A 20,371-nucleotide genomic window follows, 5' to 3' on the forward strand; every position below is an offset into this window, starting at 1 on the left:
GACATGTGCAAGAAATTCTGGCCTCTGAGGCTGGCGAGGGCCCGGCCCACGCTGCCCACAGCAGCTGGCCGTGTTCCAGGCCAGCTTGGCTGGGGCTTGGAGCACCCTGGCCTAGCAGAAGGTGTCCCTGCTGTTATAAATGCAACGGCAAATTAAAGATTAACAAAGATTAATTTATTATAAATTAATAAAGCAACAAACAGTGAGGAAAAAAACCACAATAAATGGACAGCGCAGCGCTGGGTGGACAGGGTCTATACGCAAGGTATAGGTGTTCCCAAATCCACGTCTGAGGGTTCTCTGGCCTGGGTTTTTATAGGGATTTTATGTCCCCAGGCTAGAATTCCAACCAGTTTCCATTCACCAAATGTCCCTGATTGTCTGGTGAATGGATTTCCTGGCCTAGAACATTGAGTCAGTAAGTATCCGGGCAGAGTCTCCTCAAATGCAAAGTGAGTCTGTATGTATTTTAACATATTTCATCACAGCAGGATTGAGAGATCCGGGCTAGCGCCGATGGATATCTCGGAGGAGTAGTCTCTTCTTTGTCTTTCTTGATTGAGTTTCTGTAGTATGGGTTTGGCGGGTGTGGTGTTCGATTCTGGCAACGACCATCTTCCTGGGGCTCGTCCCTTTTGTCTTGCTTGATGGTCTCTGGCCGAAATCGGCCGGGCGTTGCCTTTCTCTGGAGGTAGACTTTTAGGCTGGTTCTTTTGTTTCTATGATGGCCTGTGTCTTGTCTTTTCCTCCGAGTTGATGAGTCTGCTGAAACCTGTTATCTGGGGGGGGGTTCTTTTGCAATTCGTGATTTTTGGAAAAGGAATTCTATCTCGACCGGGAGGAGAATTCCTTATTCCATACTTACATTTAGTTATAATTATACATACTTTATTTAAACTTCTTATTCCGAATTTTTATTTACTCAATTCTTTATTACACCTGCCCATGGCAGCGGGGCTGGAAGGAGGCAATTTCTAAGGAGCCTGCCCAGCCAAGCCATTCTGTGATTCTGTGATCAGAGGGGCTGGGGACGGCTGGGCCTCATTTCTCATTGGAACCACGTCAGCACTCTGAGTCTGCTTGAGTTCAAGGAGACAGCTGATGAGCCCACACTGACGGCGTGTGACGTTTACCCGTGCCATAGGTCTGGCTGAGATCAATAAAGTCTCGCACAATGCAGATTCTGCAATGTTGCATTTTATTGAAACAAGAGCAAAACAGTTTCCAGCTTGCCCATCCTGAACATGCTAACTACAGAGCATTAATATGGCTCACAACTGAGAGCCACACTAGATACGGATTTGCTTGTATATCAAAATATTATCCTACGTGTTCTATCTGTTCTATATGCTATTAATATACCTATTTGATGAAACTGACTCCAGACAAAAATGCACTAATAGCATGAATATGCATCACAATATAGTGACACTACATGTGTCCTCTATTGTTATTATTTAAATATATTTACATATTCAACTCTTTAGAATAATATTGCTTCATGACATGAGAATTACCTATTTCATATTTTTGATACTATTTATATTAGTCTGTTTTTTTCTTGTGTTGTATTTTAATATTATATGTGATACATTAATCATTATATGACTATTATATATGATTACATGTTTATAAACATTAAAGTATAAAATACATGAGCACTATATATCTATATATATATATCTAGCTATGAAGTAAAAATCTAGGTTCTTCTATAGAAAAAATTTCAGGTCGGCTCCAACACAGCTGGTCCAGAGCCGACCCAAAGGTGTCCCTTCCGGAGACAAGGAGAGACGACGTCCATGGACTCATCCCGGGCAAGCAGCGCTGACTTCTCCTCTTGGTCCTTCTTGCTCCGTTGCTTTTTTCTTTTCCTGACCTGCATTCCCGCTTCTTTCACACTCCGATTTTTGGCCCTTCTCAAAGGCTGGCAACAAGTGCATGTTGCAAGTGGGATTTGGTGACTTTGGTGCTGCACATGAGGCATGTTCTCTCTTCAGGTGTGCTCTTAGGAATGGGGAAACGCAAGCCGGGCTTTATGCATATCTGGGTGTGTTTTTTTGGAAAATTAAAGGATTCAAAGAGGTAGAAGAAGCCCTGCTGTGGCCCTCCACCTGCTGAGGCAGCAGGAGAGGCTGTGGGACTTTGGCCAGAGCCTGTGCATGCGTCCTCTTCTCCTTAAAGGACCAAATTTGTAGGATGAGGTGGCTCTTTGCTGCCAGCTGCCAGCAGCACAAGGCCAAGCACAGGCTCTGTGCTCGTAGCCATGACTCCTCTCCTTCATTCATTCAAGGTTCATTGCGATTGATTCATCGAGCCACTTTCGCAGAACCCAGTACTCAAGCATGGCCTGGCTGTACGCGTCCGAGTCCTGCGCCAGGCGATGGAAGAGATTGTGTGTCGTAGCCGTTGCAACATCTGGGGGTACCCTGATGTCACGAGGAAGCCTCTCGTTGCCCACAATGAAGTGGTTGAGGCGTTTAGCTCTGACACATAAAAACAGGCCATCTCTGATCTGCAGCAGTCGCTCCAGGAAATGTCTCCTGCGCCACAGTGCCACGGGCGTGGCAGCGAGCAGGTGCATGATGAGGGTCTTGATGGCGTAGGTGGAAAAGCAGAAGCCCAGCTGGAGACGGGTGAAGAGCTGCAGGCATCTGAGGTGCAAACTGTCGGGGGGGGCCTGCCTGGCAATGTGCTTGAAGAACTTCATCTCTGCCACAGCATAAGTCTCAGGCCAGGTTGTGTTTGGGGTGTGGGCCTCTCTAGGCTGGCTGCTGACAAAGATGTCTGAGTCGCCTCTCCTTACCCCAAACAACATCTCAATCCTGAAGGTCTCTTCTCCGTTGGTCACCTTGAATTGGCAGGAGCGTCTGGAGGGCAGCAGCATTAAATGCCAACCGTGTGACTGAGGCAAAGCTGGCCAGACTGCTCTCACCAGTTGGTAGAACCAGCGGGCCGTTTTCTGCACGTCGAGGTAGGAGCCGGTGCACAGGGTGTCCAGGAGGCTGGGATCCTGATTCCTCCTCAGCTCCTCCTTGGGGTGGTGCAGGAAGCACAGCATGTTGTCGCCCTGCTGCTCCCTCCTGCAGGTGCACTCCAGCTGCACGCGCACACGGAAGTTCCTCAGCTGCGTGTGCCCTGCAGTGTCCAGCTCCAGGTGGAAGCTGTGGCCTCGGGGAGGGGTCATGGGTACGAGCACGCGGTACACAACGTCCTGCTCGCGGGGACTCCAACCTTCAAAGGCGCTGCCCACCCCGATGGCTCGCTGCAGGACTGGGTAGAAACTGTTTGACAAGACAAAACCAAAGAAAGTGGCATAGTTGTCTATCAGGACAGTTATCCACTCACAGCCTCTCTTCAGGTCCTGGACAGGCCACTGGATGCGCTCTGTCAAAACTACACCGATGATTTCCCCAAAAACCTCCTCTATTTCTCGGACTAAATCTTCACGGTTGTTTTCTGCAGCTGCATCCTCATTGACAGCTCCGTTTCCACCATGATCTGCCTCATTTGCAGCAGCATTGCCCGCTTGCTGTACGTTGCCGTCATCATTGTTTTCTTCCTCCCGATTCGCATTGCCTTCTTCATTTCCAACAGCTTCTTCTCCATTTGCATCCCCGTTTCTGACTCCCTCTTCATTTACACCATCATTTTCTTCTTCATTCCTCTCTCTCCTCAGGCTCCTTTCCCATCCCATAAACCATAGGAGCAAGACGAGGACCAGGAGCACAGCAACAGTCACGAGCTGCAAGTACTGTTGGGTTTCACTCTTCCGGATGAGCCGCTCCACTTCCTGCTCCAGCAGAAGCCTCTCGCGTTCCAGCTGCTGGGCACGCAGTTCCATGCGCCGACGAACTTCCTCATCCCAATCCCCCACAGGCTGTGGGTAAAGGGTGAGGCTCTTCAAGAGCATGAAAAGGAACACGACGGAATTCATGGTCTGCAGGAGGATGGAGAGAAGGCCTTGAGTCATGCTGTGAGGGAGGGAACTACTGGTTGTTGGAAGGAGGGCAGCAGGGATCTGCTCAGGGATCTGAGGGCAGGAAGGACAGGGCCCCAGACAGCTGGCAGGCAGCAAGGCCTGTCCTGCTGACCCAGCAGCAGCAGCAGCTGCAGCAGCGTGGTCTGCCCAAGGCTCTCCCACGAGGGGATGTCCCCACATGCAGGGGGAGAAGCCAGCCCCGGGTGCAGCGTTTCCACCCTGGCCCTTGTCCCCAGCCCAGCCTCCCCAGCACGTGTGTACTCACCGCTTGCCCAAGCAATGAAGGCCAGCGTTACCTGCCGGGACCTTTTGGAGCTGTCCCCATTGTGACATGTCCCCCGTGATGTCACAGGTGTCACAGCACATCACAGCCCAGCCAGCCCCACCTTTGTCCCCACCCCCACTCAGCCACTCACAGAGGCCCTGGTGTGCTGTTTAAGGCTGCCTTGGAGGGAATCTTCTTCCAAGAACTCCCACTGTTCTTTCTTTTGGGTTTGTTCTCATCTGCCCTCCACTGACAATCTCCCACATCTCCATGTTGGAAGGCACCCTTGAGGCTCACTAACTTTTGACTCCTCACTGCTTGAGCTACACGTCAATCTCTGAGTCAGTGAGGTTGAAAAGGTCCCTGATGATCACACAGTCCAACTGCAACCTTAACACGGCCTATTGCACCAATCAGCCAGGTCCCCAAATGCCACATCCCCATGACTTTTAAACCTTTCTGAAGGTGCTGGCTCAGCCATTTCCCTAGGCAGCAGCCTGTTCCCAAGCTAGACAGCCTTTTTGTTGAAGGAAGATTTCCTAGAGGTTCAATCTAAACCTCCCGGGGCGCAACTTGAGGTCATTTTCCTCTGATTTCCTCCTGTTGTTTGTTCCCTGAGCTAATAGCATGAGCCCCACTGAGCTCCAACCTCCTTTCAGGAACCAGGGGCATGGTGTCAGGTGCTTGGGCTGAGGTGAAGGCAGCTCCTGGCAGAGGAGAGAAAGCTGGTGCTTTTGCACTGCACTTCCCACCACCCAGGGGGACAAAAGTGGCTGTGGGTGGGGAGAAGAGTTTCAGGTTGCCCGGGAGCGTTTCCATGTGAGGAGAACCTTAGTCCCAAACACATCAACCAAGGGAATCCATCCCCTTCCAAGCCGAACGAGAAACCTGAATTTTCCTTGTAGAAAATGGAAATGTTTGGAGTGAAAGTCAGTGCTGCAATGTCCCTGGATGCCCGTGTGGATTTTGCTACCCTGCAAGGACACACTGTGAGGAGGGGATCCCAAGAAACGCCCTCTCGCTCGGGGGCCTTCCATGGCACGGCAGCACAAGTGAGAGCCCTTGCTTGGCCTTTGCCTTCAGCAAGGCCCCGGGTTGGGCCAAGCCTCAATGCCCTGTGAAAGCAGCTCAGATTGGCCGTGCCCAGCATGAAGGATGCCAGAGGACAGAGAGGCAGGCTCAGCAGCGTGCTAGTGCAGTCCAGCTTAGGCTGCAGCTTTCTGCCCTTGTATCTCTGGAGCCTTGGAGGGGAAGGCTGCGTGGCTTGCGGTGACTTTCACCAGCGCTCCTGCTAACAGCACTGGGCACCCCAAGGCTCTTTGGTCTCAGCGCAGGCAAGAGCAGGAAGAAACAAACCCTCACTTGGCTTTGTGAACCCCTGAGACAAGCAAAGACGAGCAGTGTGCAGAGAAGGGACCATCGGCACTGCGCAGCAGCTTCTCTCTGCCATAAATCACAGAAAATTCAAACATTACTGGTTGGCTTTGGCCTTTGTGTTGTGTTTTATTTGGAGCTTTGTTTCTCAAAGGAAAACCTGTTGCATTTGCCATATTGCACAGCTGGATTGGAGAGGTCCGCTCTCTGACTGGGAGCTGCCTAGATGGAACTCACCAGTGTGCCTTTGCCCCTCTCTTTCCTCGGTTACGATGTGTCAGTTCCAGAGCTTGATGGGTAACATCAGCGTTTCCCTTTTCTCCCCTTGTGCTCAGGAGCTGGGGGAGCTGCTGACATCCTCTCCTGCCCCAGCTTGACCCTCGAAGGTTTCTGCAGTAGGGGAAGGTGGCACGTAGCCAGTGGCTCAGCTGCCAGCACCGGTGCTAGCCAACGGGGAAGGCTCATCTCTATGGCTTGAGTCAGCTCACAGCTGCCAGCATCTGCACTGTGTCCTGCCCCACATTCGTCCTGCCACGCAGTCGGAGGGCACAAAAGTCCCCCTGGAAGCCACGTCCCCAGGTGCCACATCCACTTGACATTTGTCAAGTGCATCGAGCAATGAGAATTGCACGGACTCCACGGGCAGCCTGTGCCAGTGCTTGACAACCCTTGGAGAGGAGAAATTTCTCCCTAAACGCAATCTCTGCCTCCCCTGGCGGAGTGCTGACTTGAGGCCATTTCCTCTTGTCCTGTCCCTCGTTTCCTGGGAGCAGAGCCTGAGCTGCACTAGCCCCAGCCTCGTGTCTGGGAGTTCCCGAGAGCGAGAAGGTTCCTCTCTGATGCTGAGCGGGACTGCAGCCACGTGTCCCCCTCTGGCTGTGCCCGGCCCTGCTGGCCCTGCTGCCCTGCTGGCAGGGCCCTGAGGCCGGGCAGAGCAGTTCCCTGTGCGGGCACAGCCCATGGGGTGCTCCCTGCTGCGGCCTGGCCCGGCCCCAGAGCAGGGTCCCCCTTGCGGGAGGCCCCGGGGTGGCCGCGTGTCTGCAGCCGGCTGTGGCCGGGCAGCTGCCTCGGCCGTGAGGGCTGCGGAGCTGCGGGAGCCCGGGGCTCTGTGCCGGCCGCACTGCGGAGCTGCCCGCTGCAGCCGGCGCAGGGCCTCAGCGCCCGCCCGCTGCCCTCCCGCCCGCCCGCACGGAGGCGCCAGGCCCCGCTCGCTGCTCTCATGGTGCCACTCGTGGCCCCAGGGCTCTCCAAGGGCTTCTGCAGGGCCACCTTGCTGCGGCCTTTCAGCCCCTGCCCGAGGCCCAGCAGAGCCCTGCACGGGGGCTGTGTCCAAGGGCCTGCAGGGACAGCAGCAGGGCCAGTGGCTTCCCCGTGACACGGGGCAGCCTTAGGCTGGACATGTGCAAGAAATTCTGGCCTCTGAGGCTGGCGAGGGCCCGGCCCACGCTGCCCACAGCAGCTGGCCGTGTTCCAGGCCAGCTTGGCTGGGGCTTGGAGCACCCTGGCCTAGCAGAAGGTGTCCCTGCCCATGGCAGCGGGGCTGGAAGGAGGCAATTTCTAAGGAGCCTGCCCAGCCAAGCCATTCTGTGATTCTGTGATCAGAGGGGCTGGGGACGGCTGGGCCTCATTTCTCATTGGAACCACTTCAGCACTCTGAGTCTGCTTGAGTTCAAGGAGACAGCTGATGAGCCCACACTGACGGCGTGTGACGTTTACCCGTGCCATAGGTCTGGCTGAGATCAATAAAGTCTCGCACAATGCAGATTCTGCAATGTTGCATTTTATTGAAACAAGAGCAAAACAGTTTCCAGCTTGCCCATCCTGAACATGCTAACTACAGAGCATTAATATGGCTCACAATTGAGAGCCACACTAGATATGGATTTGCTTGTATATCAAAATATTATCCTACGTGTTCTATCTGTTCTATATGCTATTAATATACCTATTTGATGAAACTGACTCCAGACAAAAATGCACTAATAGCATGAATATGCATCACAATATAGTGACACTACATATGTCCTCTATTGTTATTATTTAATTATATTTACATATTCAACTCTTTAGAATAATATTGCTTCATGACATGAGAATTACCTATTTCATATTTTTGATACTATTTATATTAGTCTGTTTTTTTCTTGTGTTGTATTTTAATATTATATGTGATACATTAATCATTATATGACTATTATATATGATTACATGTTTATAAACATTAAAGTATAAAATACATAAGCACTATATATCTATATATATATATCTAGCTATGAAGTAAAAATCTAGGTTCTTCTATAGAAAAAATTTCAGGTCGGCTCCAACACAGCTGGTCCAGAGCCGACCCAAAGGTGTCCCTTCCGGAGACAAGGAGAGACGACGTCCATGGACTCATCCCAGGCAAGCAGCGCTGACTTCTCCTCTTGGTCCTTCTTGCTCCGTTGCTTTTTCCTTTTCCTGACCCGCATTCCCGCTTCTTTCACACTCCGATTTTTGGCCCTTCTCAAAGGCTGGCAACAAGTGCATGTTGCAAGTGGGATTTGGTGACTTTGGTGCTGCACATGAGGCATGTTCTCTCTTCAGGTGTGCTCTTAGGAATGGGGAAACGCAAGGGCTTTATGCAGAGCTGGGTGTGTTTTTTTGGAAAAATTAAAGGATTCAAAGAGGTAGAAGAAGCCCTGCTGTGGCCCTCCACCTGCTGAGGCAGCAGGAGAGGCTGTGGGACTTTGGCCAGAGCCTGTGCATGCGTCCTCTTCTCCTTAAAGGACCAAATTTGTAGGATGAGGTGGCTCTTTGCTGCCAGCTGCCAGCAGCACAAGGCCAAGCACAGGCTCTGTGCTCGTAGCCATGACTCCTCTCCTTCATTCATTCAAGGTTCATTGCGATTGATTCATCGAGCCACTTTCGCAGAACCCAGTACTCAAGCATGGCCTGGCTGTACGCGTCCGAGTCCTGCGCCAGGCGATGGAAGAGATTGTGTGTCGTAGCCGTTGCAACATCTGGGGGTACCCTGATGTCACGAGGAAGCCTCTCGTTGCCCACAATGAAGTGGTTGAGGCGTTTAGCTCTGACACATAAAAACAGGCCATCTCTGATCTGCAGCAGTCGCTCCAGGAAATGTCTCCTGCGCCACAGTGCCACGGGCGTGGCAGCGAGCAGGTGCATGATGAGGGTTTTGATGGCGTAGGTGGAAAAGCAGAAGCCCAGCTGGAGACGGGTGAAGAGCTGCAGGCATCTGAGGTGCAAACTGTCGGGGGGGGCCTGCCTGGCAATGTGCTTGAAGAACTTCATCTCTGCCACAGCATAAGTCTCAGGCCAGGTTGTGTTTGGGGTGTGGGCCTCTCTAGGCTGGCTGCTGACAAAGATGTCTGAGTCGCCTCTCCTTACCCCAAACAACATCTCAATCCTGAAGGTCTCTTCTCCGTTGGTCACCTTGAATTGGCAGGAGCGTCTGGAGGGCAGCAGCATTAAATGCCAACCGTGTGACTGAGGCAAAGCTGGCCAGATTGCTCTCACCAGTTGGTAGAACCAGCGGGCCGTTTTCTGCACGTCGAGGTAGGAGCCGGTGCACAGGGTGTCCAGGAGGCTGGGATCCTGATTCCTCCTCAGCTCCTCCTTGGGGTGGTGCAGGAAGCACAGCATGTTGTCGCCCTGCTGCTCCCGCCTGCAGGTGCACTCCAGCTGCACGCGCACACGGAAGTTCCTCAGCTGCGTGTGCCCTGCAGTGTCCAGCTCCAGGTGGAAGCTGTGGCCTCGGGGAGGGGTCATGGGTACGAGCACGCGGTACACAACGTCCTGCTCGCGGGGACTCCAACCTTCAAAGGCGCTGCCCACCCCGATGGCTCGTTGCAGGACTGGGTAGAAACTGTTTGACAAGACAAAACCAAAGAAAGTGGCATAGTTGTCCATCAGGACAGTTATCCACTCACAGCCTCTCTTCAGGTCCTGGACAGGCCACTGGATGCGCTCTGTCAAAACTACACCGATGATTTCCCCAAAAACCTCCTCTATTTCTCGGACTAAATCTTCACGGTTGTTTTCTGCAGCTGCATCCTCATTGACAGCTTCGTTTCCACCATGATCTGCCTCATTTGCAGCAGCATTGCCCGCTTGCTGTACGTTGCCGTCATCATTGATGATGACGTTTCTGACTCCCTCTTCATTTACACCATCATTTTCTTCTTCATTCCTCTCTCTCCTCAGGCTCCTTTCCCATCCCATAAACCATAGGAGCAAGACGAGGACCAGGAGCACAGCAACAGTCACGAGCTGCAAGTACTGTTGGGTTTCACTCTTCCGGATGAGCCGCTCCACTTCCTGCTCCAGCAGAAGCCTCTCGCGTTCCAGCTGCTGGGCACGCAGTTCCATGCGCCGACGAACTTCCTCATCCCAATCCCCCACAGGCTGTGGGTAAAGGGTGAGGCTCTTCAAGAGCATGAAAAGGAACACGACGGAATTCATGGTCTGCAGGAGGATGGAGAGAAGGCCTTGAGTCATGCTGTGAGGGAGGGAACTACTGGTTGTTGGAAGGAGGGCAGCAGGGATCTGCTCAGGGATCTGAGGGCAGGAAGGACAGGGCCCTAGACAGCTGGCAGGCAGCAAGGCCTGTCCTGCTGACCCAGCAGCAGCAGCAGCTGCAGCAGCGTGGCCTGCCCAAGGCTCTCCCACGAGGGGATGTCCCCACATGCAGGGGGAGAAGCCAGCCCCGGGTGCAGCGTTTCCACCCTGGCCCTTGTCCCCAGCCCAGCCTCCCCAGCACGTGTGTACTCACCGCTTGCCCAAGCAATGAAGGCCAGCGTTACCTGCTGGGGCCTTTTGGAGCTGTCCCCATTGTGACATGTCCCCTGTGATGTCACAGGTGTCACAGCACATCACAGCCCAGCCAGCCCCACCTTTGTCCCCACCCCCACTCAGCCACTCACAGAGGCCCTGGTGTGCTGTTTAAGGCTGCCTTGGAGGGAATCTTCTTCCAAGAACTCCCACTGTTCTTTCTTTTGGGTTTGTTCTCATCTGCCCTCCACTGACAATCTCCCACATCTCCATGTTGGAAGGCACCCTTGAGGCTCACTAACTTTTGACTCCTCACTGCTTGAGCTACACGTCAATCTCTGAGTCAGTGAGGTTGAAAAGGTCCCTGATGATCACACAGTCCAACTGCAACCTTAACACTGCCTATTGCACTAATCAGCCAGGTCCCCAAATGCCACATGCCCATGACTTTTAAACCTTTCTGAAGGTGCTGGCTCAGCCATTTCCCTAGGCAGCAGCCTGTTCCCAAGCTAGACAGCCTTTTTGTTGAAGGAAGATTTCCTAGAGGTCCAATCTAAACCTCCCGGGGTGCAACTTGAGGTCATTTTCCTCTGATTTCCTCCTGTTGTTTGTTCCCTGAGCTAATAGCATGAGCCCCACTGAGCTCCAACCTCCTTTCAGGAACCAGGGGCATGGTGTCAGGTGCTTGGGCTGAGGTGAAGGCATCTCCTGGCAGAGGAGAGAAAGCTGATGCTTTTGCACTGCACTTCCCACCACCCAGGGGGACAAAAGTGGCTGTGGGTGGGGAGAAGAGTTTCAGGTTGCCCAGAAGCGTTTCCATGTGAGGAGAACCTTAGTCCCAAACACATCAACCAAAGGAATCCATCCCCTTCCAAGCCGAAGGAGAAACCTGAATTTTCCTTGTAGAAAATGGAAATGTTTGGAGTGAAAGTCAGTGCTGCAATGTCCCTGGATGCCCTTGTGGATTTTGCTACCCTGCAAGGACACACTGTGAGGAGGGGATCCCAAGAAACGCCCTCTCGCTCGGGGGCCTTCCATGGCACGGCAGCACAAGTGAGAGCCCTTGCTTGGCCTTTGCCTTCAGCAAGGCCCCGGGTTGGGCCAAGCCTCAATGCCCTGTGAAAGCAGCACAGATTGGCCGTGCCCAGCATGAAGGATGCCAGAGGACAGAGAGGCAGACTCAGCCGCATGCTAGTGCAGTCCAGCTTAGGCTGCAGCTTTCTGCCCTTGTATCTCTGGAGCCTTGGAGGGGAAGGCTGCGTGGCTTGCGGTGACTTTCACCAGCGCTCCTGCTAACAGCACTGGGCACCCCAAGGCTCTTTGGTCTCAGCGCAGGCAAGAGCAGGAAGAAACAAACCCTCACCTGGCTTTGTGAACCCCTGAGACAAGCAAAGACGAGCAGTGTGCAGAGAAGGGACCATCGGCACTGCGCAGCAGCTTCTCTCCGCCATAAATCACAGAAAATTCAAACATTACTGGTTGGCTTTGGCCTTTGTGTTGTGTTTTATTTGGAGCTTTGTTTCTCAAAAGAAAACCTGTTGCATTTGCCATATTGCACAGCTGGATTGGAGAGGTCTGCTCTCTGACTGGGAGCTGCCTAGATGGAACTCACCAGTGTGCCTTTGCCCCTCTCTTTCCTCGGTTACGATGTGTCAGTTCCAGAGCTTGATGGGTAACATCAGCGTTTCCCTTTTCTCCCCTTGTGCTCAGGAGCTGGGGGAGCTGCTGACATCCTCTCCTGCCCCAGCTTGACCCTCGAAGGTTTCTGCAGTAGGGGAAGGTGGCACGTAGCCAGTGGCTCAACTGCCAGCACCGGTGCTAGCCAACGGGGAAGGCTCATCTCTATGGCTTGAGTCAGCTCACAGCTGCCAGCATCTGCACTGTGTCCTGCCCCTCATTCGTCCTGCCACGCAGTCGGAGGGCACAAAAGTCCCCCTGGAAACCACGTCCCCAGGTGCCACATCCACTTGGCATTTGTCAAGTGCATCGAGCAATGAGAATTGCACAGACTCCACGGGCAGCCTGTGCCAGTGCTTGACAACCCTTGGAGAGGAGAAATTTCTCCCTAAACGCAATGTCTGCCTCCCCTGGCGGAGTGCTGACTTGAGGCCATTTCCTCTTGTCCTGTCCCTCGTTTCCTGGGAGCAGAGCCTGAGCTGCACTAGCCCCAGCCTCGTGTCTGGGAGTTCCCGAGAGCGAGAAGGTTCCTCTCTGATGCTGAGCGGGACTGCAGCCACGTGTCCCCCTCTGGCTGTGCCCGGCCCTGCTGGCCCTGCTGCCCTGCTGGCAGGGCCCTGAGGCCGGGCAGAGCAGTTCCCTGTGCGGGCACAGCCCATGGGGTGCTCCCTGCTGCGGCCTGGCCCGGCCCCAGAGCAGGGTCCCCCTTGCGGGAGGCCCCGGGGTGGCCGCGTGTCTGCAGCCGGCTGTGGCCGGGCAGCTGCCTCGGCCGTGAGGGCTGCAGAGCTGCGGGAGCCCGGGGCTCTGTGCCGGCCGCACTGCGGAGCTGCCCGCTGCAGCCGGCGCAGGGCCTCAGCGCCCGCCCGCTGCCCTCCCGCCCGCCCGCACGGAGGCGCCAGGCCCCGCTCGCTGCTCTCATGGTGCCACTCGTGGCCCCAGGGCTCTCCAAGGGCTTCTGCAGGGCCACCTTGCTGCGGCCTTTCAGCCCCTGCCCGAGGCCCAGCAGAGCCCTGCACGGGGGCTGTGTCCAGGGGCCTGCAGGGACAGCAGCAGGGCCAGTGGCTTCCCCGTGACACGGGGCAGCCTTAGGCTGGACATGTGCAAGAAATTCTGGCCTCTGAGGCTGGCGAGGGCCCGGCCCACGCTGCCCACAGCAGCTGGCCGTGTTCCAGGCCAGCTTGGCTGGGGCTTGGAGCACCCTGGCCTAGCAGAAGGTGTCCCTGCCCATGGCAGCGGGGCTGGAAGGAGGCAATTTCTAAGGAGCCTGCCCAGCCAAGCCATTCTGTGATTCTGTGATCAGAGGGGCTGGGGACGGCTGGGCCTCATTTCTCATTGGAACCACTTCAGCACTCTGAGTCTGCTTGAGTTCAAGGAGACAGTTGATGAGCCCACACTGACGGCGTGTGATGTTTACCCGTGCCATAGGTCTGGCTGAGATCAATAAAGTCTCGCACAATGCAGATTCTGCAATGTTGCATTTTATTGAAACAAGAGCAAAACAGTTTCCAGCTTGCCCATCCTGAACATGCTAACTACAGAGCATTAATATGGCTCACAACTGAGAGCCACACTAGATATGGATTTGCTTGTATATCAAAATATTATCCTACATGTTCTATCTATTTGTTATATATTCTATCAATAGATCTATTTGATGAAACTCACTCCAGACAAAAATGCACAAAAAGCATGAATATGCATCAGAATCGATAGTGACACTACATGTGTCCTCTATTGTTATTATTTAAACATAATTACATATTCAACTCTTTAGAATAATATTGCTTCATGACAGGAGAATTACCTATTTCATATTTTTGATACTATTTATATTAATCTGTTGTTTTTTTGTGTTGTGTTTTACTATTATATATGATACTATATAAACATCAAAGTATAAAATATATGTAAACTATATATATATATAAAAATAAATCTAGCTATGAAATAAAATCTAGATTCTTCTATAGAAAAAATTTCAGGTCAGCTCCAACACAGCTGGTCCAGAGCTGACCCAAAGGTGTCCCTTCCAGAGTCAAGGCGCGACACCATCCATGGACTCATCCCAGGCAAGCAGCGCTGACTTCTCCTCTTGGTCCTTCTTGCCCCTTGTTTCTTTTTTCTTTTCCTCACCCACATTCCCGCATCTTTCACACTCCAATTTTTGGCCCTTCTCAAAGGCTGGCAACAAGTGCATATTGCAAGTGGGATTTGGTGACTTTGGTGCTGCACGTGAGGCATGTTCTCTCTTCAGGGGCGCTCTTAGGAGTGGAGAAATTCAGGCGGGGCTTAATGCAGATCTGGGTGTCTTTTTTATGGGAAATGAAAAGTTTCAAGGAGGTGGAATAAACTCTCCCTTGGCCCTCCACCTGCTGAGGCAGCAGTAGAGGCTGTGGGACTTTGGCCAGAGCCTTTGCATGCATCCTCTTATCATTAAAGGACCAAACTTTTACTATGACGTGCCTCTCTGCTGCTGGCTGTGAGCAGCACAACTTTGTGCTGGAGAATCTCTTTCAATCGTCAGGGTTAAGGATTGTTAGGAGCTGACGTTGCAGATCCAGGTACTCGCCTATGGCCTGGAAATGGGCAGCTGGATCCATTGCCAGCTGATGGAAGAAGTTGGGAGGCTCAGCCATTTGAACATCTGGGGGCAAACTGATCTCTTCAGGAAGCCTCCGATTGCCCACAATAAAGTGGTTGAGGCATTTATCTTCCAGGGAGAAGCGCAGACTCTCACTGATATTTATCAGTCGCCTCAGGAAATGTCTCCTGCACCACTGTGACACAGGAATGGTGTTCAGGAGGTGCATGATGATGGTCTTCATAGTGTAGGTGGAAAAGCCTATGCCTAGCTGGAGACGGGTGAAGAGCTGCAGGCATCGGAGGTGCAAACTGTCGGGGGGGGCCTGCCTGGCAATGTGCTTGAAGAACTTCATCTCTGCCACAGCATAAGTCTCAGGCCAGGTTGTGTTTGGGGTGTGGGCCTCTCTAGGCTGGCTGCTGACAAAGATGTCTGAGTCGCCTCTCCTTACCCCAAACAACATCTCAATCCTGAAGGTCTCTTCTCCGTTGGTCACCTTGAATTGGCAGGAGCGTCTGGAGGGCAGCAGCGTTAAATGCCAACCGTGTGACTGAGGCAAAGCTGGCCAGACTGCTCTCACCAGTTGGTAGAACCAGCGGGCCGTTTTCTGCACGTCGAGGTAGGAGCCGGTGCACAGGGTGTCCAGGAGGCTGGGATCCTGATTCCTCCTCAGCTCCTCCTTGGGGTGGTGCAGGAAGCACAGCATGTTGTCGCCCTGCTGCTCCCTCCTGCAGGTGCACTCCAGCTGCACGCGCACACGGAAGTTCCTCAGCTGCGTGTGCCCTGCAGTGTCCAGCTCCAGGTGGAAGCTGTGGCCTCGGGGAGGGGTCATGGGTACGAGCACGCGGTACACAACGTCCTGCTCGCGGGGACTCCAACCTTCAAAGGCGCTGCCCACCCCGATGGCTCGCTGCAGGACTGGGTAGAAACTGTTTGACAAGACATGACCGAAGTAAATGGTATAATTGTCCATCAGGTCAGTTGTCCACTCACAGCCTGCCAGCAGGTCCTGGACAGGCCACTGGATGCGCTCCACCAGCCTCCTTCCTATGTTCTCTTGAATGCGATCATCCTCTTCATTTCCAACATCTTCCTCCTCATTTGCCCTCCCATTTTCTTCTTCATTCTCCTCCCTCCTTAGGCTCCTTTTATGCCCCATAAACCATATGACCAAGACAAGGACCAGGAGCAGAGCAACACATATGAGCAGCAAGTAGAGCACCGCATCATTCTGCCTCACGGCGAGCTGCTCTTCCTCCCGATCCAGCTGAATTCTCTTCTGCTCCAAGCGCTTTGCACGCAGCTCCATGCGCAGATACGTCTCTTCATCCAAAACATCACTTACAGGACGAAGATACTGGATGAGGCTTTGCAGGAGCATGAAAAGGAATGTTATGGCATCCATGGTCTGCAGGAGGATGGAAAGAAGGCCATGAGTGGTGCTTTGAGAGAGCAAACAGCTAACAGCTAACAGTGGAGGCAGCAGGGAAGGGAATACTCAGGTATCTGAGGGCAGGAATGACAGGGCCCCAGACAACTGGCAGGTAATAAGGCCTGTCCTGCTGACCCAGCAGCAGCAGCAGCTGCAGCAGCGTGGCCTGCCCAAGGCTCTCCCACGAGGGGCTGTCCCCGCATGCAGGGGGAGAAGCCAGCCCCGGGTGCAGCGTTTCCACCCTGGCCCTTGTCCCCAGCCCAGCCTCCCCAGCACGTGTGCACTCACCGCTTGCCCAAGCAATGAAGGCCAGCGTTACCTGCTGGGGCCTTTTGGAGCTGCCCTCATTGTGACATGTCCCCTGTGATGTCACAGGTGTCACAGCACATCACAGCCCAGCCAGCCCCACCTTTGTCCCCACCCCACTCAGCCTCTTGTGTAGCCTGAAGCAATCAAAATCTGGCTATCTGCAAAGTGCACACTGAACTGCAGGTTAAGTGTTGTAAGGACTACAGATGTGGGTCCTGTGAGAACCTTCTACGAGGGGTATAGGTACAGCTTGAGCAGCTCTTGTGCTGATAGAATTCATAGTGCACCAGAAGATCTGACTGTGGTGGGTCTGAATGTGTGGTACCACTAAAGAGCCTCTGTACCTTCTCTGTTGTTTCATAGGAGTATCCATCCATCCTTGACTCTCTGGGGAGGCAGTGCTGCATTCCTGAGCACACAGGACATGGAGAAGACATGGCTTTGACAGTGCTGGAAATTGTTGCAGCACCTTTCTCCAACACAAAAGTTAACTCTGGGAGTCTGATCTGAAGATGAAGAGGCCATGGCAAGGAACCTGGAACTAGAGACTCCTGTTACCATATGGACATTGAATACCCTCCCTTTTTGAGAGAGTCCAATCCCTCTGGAAGTTTCACCCTGTGCAAAGATGCTAATAACTGGCATCTTGAGCAAATGCTGTGTTGAATGTCTGTGCCTCACTTTGGCGGGGAATGCAGGCACAAGTACTCACTGCTTGTGGTTGGTTGACCTTGGCTGGACAGAGAGAGAAAATAAGGAGTAAAGACTTGTGGGCTGAGACAAGAACAGAGAGATTGCTCAGGCTCATCTGGGGGAAACATTTATAATTTGCTACCAATCAAATCAGAGTGGGACAATAAAAAATAAAACCAAACTTTAAAAGATCTTTACCACACCTCTCCTTTCTTCCTGGGCTCAACTGGTCACTGTTGCCAATGCTGTGGGCCAGGACTCACACAGCACTCGGGTAGTTCTCCATGTGGGGTTGCCTGACACGGGAGCCCTTACCTCCTGAACACCAGAGGTCTTAGCCTCTGGGCAAGTGACCAGCTCCTGGATTTTCTTCACTCATGAATATCAGCCCATTTCCTTGACAGCTGATAGCTATCCGCAGGAATTTGGCTTTGCAGACCTGAAATAACAAACTAGGAAGTATGAGGATCTCTGTGGAATCCAGCTTTAGCCTAAGTGTTTAATAATCTGGCGTAAGATCACAGCATAACAGCCAAAATGACCCACGTTTGAAGACTGAATGTTCTGACCAGTTATGAGGAATAGATATTTATAGGAGAACTGTAAGAAAGTGTAAAAAATACGGATCATTTAATGGTTTTAGCCCTAAGCACAACAGGAAGTACAACCACAATCACATGGTAAGTAATTCCCATGGAAACTGATAATATTTTCCATTAAACTGAAATTTATTTCAGTCTAGAATCTGCCTAAGGACACAGAATGTATAATGCTGCAGCAAGGTGCCATATGTAGAAAAATAAAATTGCTAAACTATGGGTATGACTGGAGTGTGGAGGAGGAAAAGCAAGACTTATTGTAAGAAAACCCTGTCCCAGCACATCATGTTACAGGACGAGAAATGCTCCCTGCCCTCAGTTACCACTGGATCTCACTGCCTGGATTTCCCTACAATGGACTGTGTAAATAATGAAGGTGGAAAAAGTCAGCATGGCTTCTCCTTCCCTGGTCTCTTAACTGCATCATGGATCTCTCCTAGCCCAGGAACAAAAAGGATTAATTAACTGCCTTACCAGACACACTACCTCCATGTCTGCCAAGGCTATCAGCAGCCCACCCGAGCTTCTATCCTCTGTGGCCCAGGATCTACCTCCAGCCCAAACTAGGGCTGTCAGTCCTTGTTCCACTGGCACTGCAGATTGCCCATTCCAGCTTGTCCAGCCCAGCCATGGGTCCCAAAAAGCCAAGCCCACCAGTAGACTCTGCCTGGCCTGGTCCCCACAGCCTGGCCTGGCTGAGCTGCAGGATGACCGCCTGATTTGAACTCATCCTGTCTCATCACCATGAACATGCTCCATGAACACCTAGCAGGGCTGGCTGAACCTGCTGAGACTCCCCAGGTCTGCCCTGCTCCCTGGATGGGGGCAGTGGGACAGACAGACCCAGCTCCCAAGCCCTGAGGGAACTGCCAGCCCCCACTGAACCTGGGAGCGGGGTTTGCAGTGCCATGATAGACATGTTCTGCCACCAGAAAACCACCCCAACTCACCACAGTGTCAGGCAGCCCAGTGGAGCTTGTTGCTGTATGTACAAACCACAGGTTGGGTGGCAGTAGGACAGTCCTGAGGGAACTGTACCAGCAGAATTCCTGTCTAGTTATGAGTTGTGGAGAAGTTCTTGGTAGCTGGATCTGTTGGTTTTCCCACAACTGAAAGCTACAGTGATGAGGCCTCACTTCCATTTCTTCAGCTCCTTCTTGAGAAACAAATGCCATTGAATAGGTCTGTCAGATCATATGGCCCAAGGTGTCAGGGAACACAAGAGAAGAGATGCTGCCAGCAGTAATTTGTATTGATTAACTTTCCATTAACTTGCCTTGCAGCGTTCAAGGCCAGGTTGGATGAGGCCCTGAGCATGACCCTTCCTGACATAGTGGGTGAATTCCTTGCCCATGGCAAAGGGGTTGGAAGTAGATCATTTTTAAGGTTTTTCCAACCCAAACCATTCTATGGCTTCTTCGATTTCTATGATAACTTGCACCTAGGTGAGATGTATTCATATTTTCCAATGTACAAAGGCAATGGAGGATGGTTCACCAGGTACAGTGTCCCCATTTACCTTCCCAGCTATCTAGACAGGTTATCAGAGTGGTTCTGAAGCAGGTGTGAGATGCCAGCATCAGCCTTTGGATGTGTTGTACCCACAGCAGCTCCCAGCACTTGGGAAGTGCTCAGTTTTCATAACTGGTGTGAATGGTGTCAAGCTAAACCAGTGTCCAGACCCCTGTGGGGAAACTGAGTCAATAATGGTTCTTTGTCTAAGCCTCTGACACTCAGCAGCTATAACAAGCAGTACAGCTCTAGCAGCCTCCAGCGAGAGCATGTTTTTCAGTTTTTAATCTAGACAAAATAAAAAGAGGAGAACAGTCACTGGTAATGTAAAATACTCTTACCTTTATGAGGAATGGCTTCAAGTACAGCATTCCTCTGAGTGAATTCCCCCTTCCTTTCTCCCTCAAAGCAACTTGTCTGTAAACATCCCAGTCCTGAACTGGGCTTTTCCTCCCTTGTTCCCTGTGGAAGTGTCAACTCAAGTATGAACAAGATTCTGTGTGATGGGACACTCCTCTCACATCCAAACAATCTGTAGTGATTATTAAAGATACACAGGCAGGTTATTAAAGATTCTTCATATGAAGAAACAGACTGAAAAAAAGTTGATGTATATTCCCATATATTCCCTGTTCCAGAGCTAGAGAAAACCCAAGGTCACCAAACTTCCTTGCAAACAAAGGTTTCTGGAGATGCAGGCCCAAATAGCCCCTTGGAGAGGGACTTAGAGGGAAACCCAACCTAGTGTATGTATATATATATATATATATATATATATATATATATATATACAGACTGGAGGAGACAGCATAAGAAAGATAAGATTTCTTGGCATCTTATCCACCCAATCAAACCACTGCAGCTGCCATCCATCCATATCTAAATTATCATGATCTTCCACAAGTTTAATGTTTTTTCCATCCATTTTCTCCCCAGATGAACTGAGGAAATAATCCACTTTTATTATCATCATGTCTATTGAGAATGATGAAGATATGTTGCATTTGTACATGTAAAGGGCTTTGTCTTGTCTCACGGGGCTGGGAGACTGAGAGACACAGAAGGATGGAGCCATGGTTGTCTTTATTTCAGAGCAATCATTTAAATCTGAGGAAGAAGCACACCTTTGACGTGTAACTTCAAAAGAAGTTAAAGGAAACACGACACATCCTGTTTC

The 20,371-nt window shown here is 51.9% G+C and overlaps 3 protein-coding genes and 1 long non-coding RNA gene across 4 annotated transcripts; 1 reads left to right on the forward strand and 3 right to left on the reverse strand.

Moving 5' to 3' along the window:
* Positions 1–1,181: 1,181 nt before the first annotated feature.
* On the reverse strand, positions 1,182–6,782 carry LOC147652772 (inositol 1,4,5-trisphosphate receptor-interacting protein-like 1). The gene has a single exon (XM_086895935.1). The coding sequence runs from the start codon at positions 4,160–4,162 to the stop codon at positions 2,285–2,287; it is 1,878 nt and encodes a 625-aa protein (XP_086752061.1). The 5' UTR covers positions 4,163–6,782; the 3' UTR covers positions 1,182–2,284.
* A 603-nt stretch (positions 6,783–7,385) lies between these two features.
* On the reverse strand, positions 7,386–10,405 carry LOC111945041 (inositol 1,4,5-trisphosphate receptor-interacting protein-like 1). The gene is made up of 2 exons (XM_023947738.2): positions 10,393–10,405; positions 7,386–10,085 (listed from the first exon to the last, which is right to left on the reverse strand). Exon 2 carries the CDS (start codon positions 10,080–10,082, stop codon positions 8,487–8,489), a length of 1,596 nt encoding a protein of 531 aa, XP_023803506.2. The 5' UTR covers positions 10,083–10,085; positions 10,393–10,405; the 3' UTR covers positions 7,386–8,486.
* A 3,125-nt stretch (positions 10,406–13,530) lies between these two features.
* Positions 13,531–16,156, reverse strand: LOC111929699 (inositol 1,4,5-trisphosphate receptor-interacting protein-like 1). The gene has a single exon (XM_023927336.2). The coding sequence runs from the start codon at positions 16,052–16,054 to the stop codon at positions 14,582–14,584; it is 1,473 nt and encodes a 490-aa protein (XP_023783104.2). The 5' UTR covers positions 16,055–16,156; the 3' UTR covers positions 13,531–14,581.
* A 96-nt stretch (positions 16,157–16,252) lies between these two features.
* Positions 16,253–17,272, forward strand: LOC111929589 (uncharacterized). The gene is made up of 2 exons (XR_002864747.2): positions 16,253–16,573; positions 16,754–17,272. It is a non-coding gene; the product is annotated as an uncharacterized LOC111929589 (long non-coding RNA).
* The last annotated feature ends 3,099 nt before the right edge of the window (positions 17,273–20,371 follow it).

Source organism: Cyanistes caeruleus, chromosome 6 (genome assembly GCF_971803275.1).
Source record: "Cyanistes caeruleus chromosome 6, bCyaCae1.hap1.1, whole genome shotgun sequence".
NCBI classification, from domain to species: Eukaryota; Metazoa; Chordata; class Aves; order Passeriformes; family Paridae; genus Cyanistes; species Cyanistes caeruleus.

Coding starts and splice junctions, on each gene's coding strand:
- LOC111929699 (XM_023927336.2), bottom strand. CDS start 16,054: ATGGATGCCATAACATTCCTTTTCATGCTCCTGCAAAGCCTCATCCAG.
- LOC147652772 (XM_086895935.1), bottom strand. CDS start 4,162: ATGTGGGGACATCCCCTCGTGGGAGAGCCTTGGGCAGACCACGCTGCT.
- LOC111945041 (XM_023947738.2), bottom strand. CDS start 10,082: ATGAATTCCGTCGTGTTCCTTTTCATGCTCTTGAAGAGCCTCACCCTT.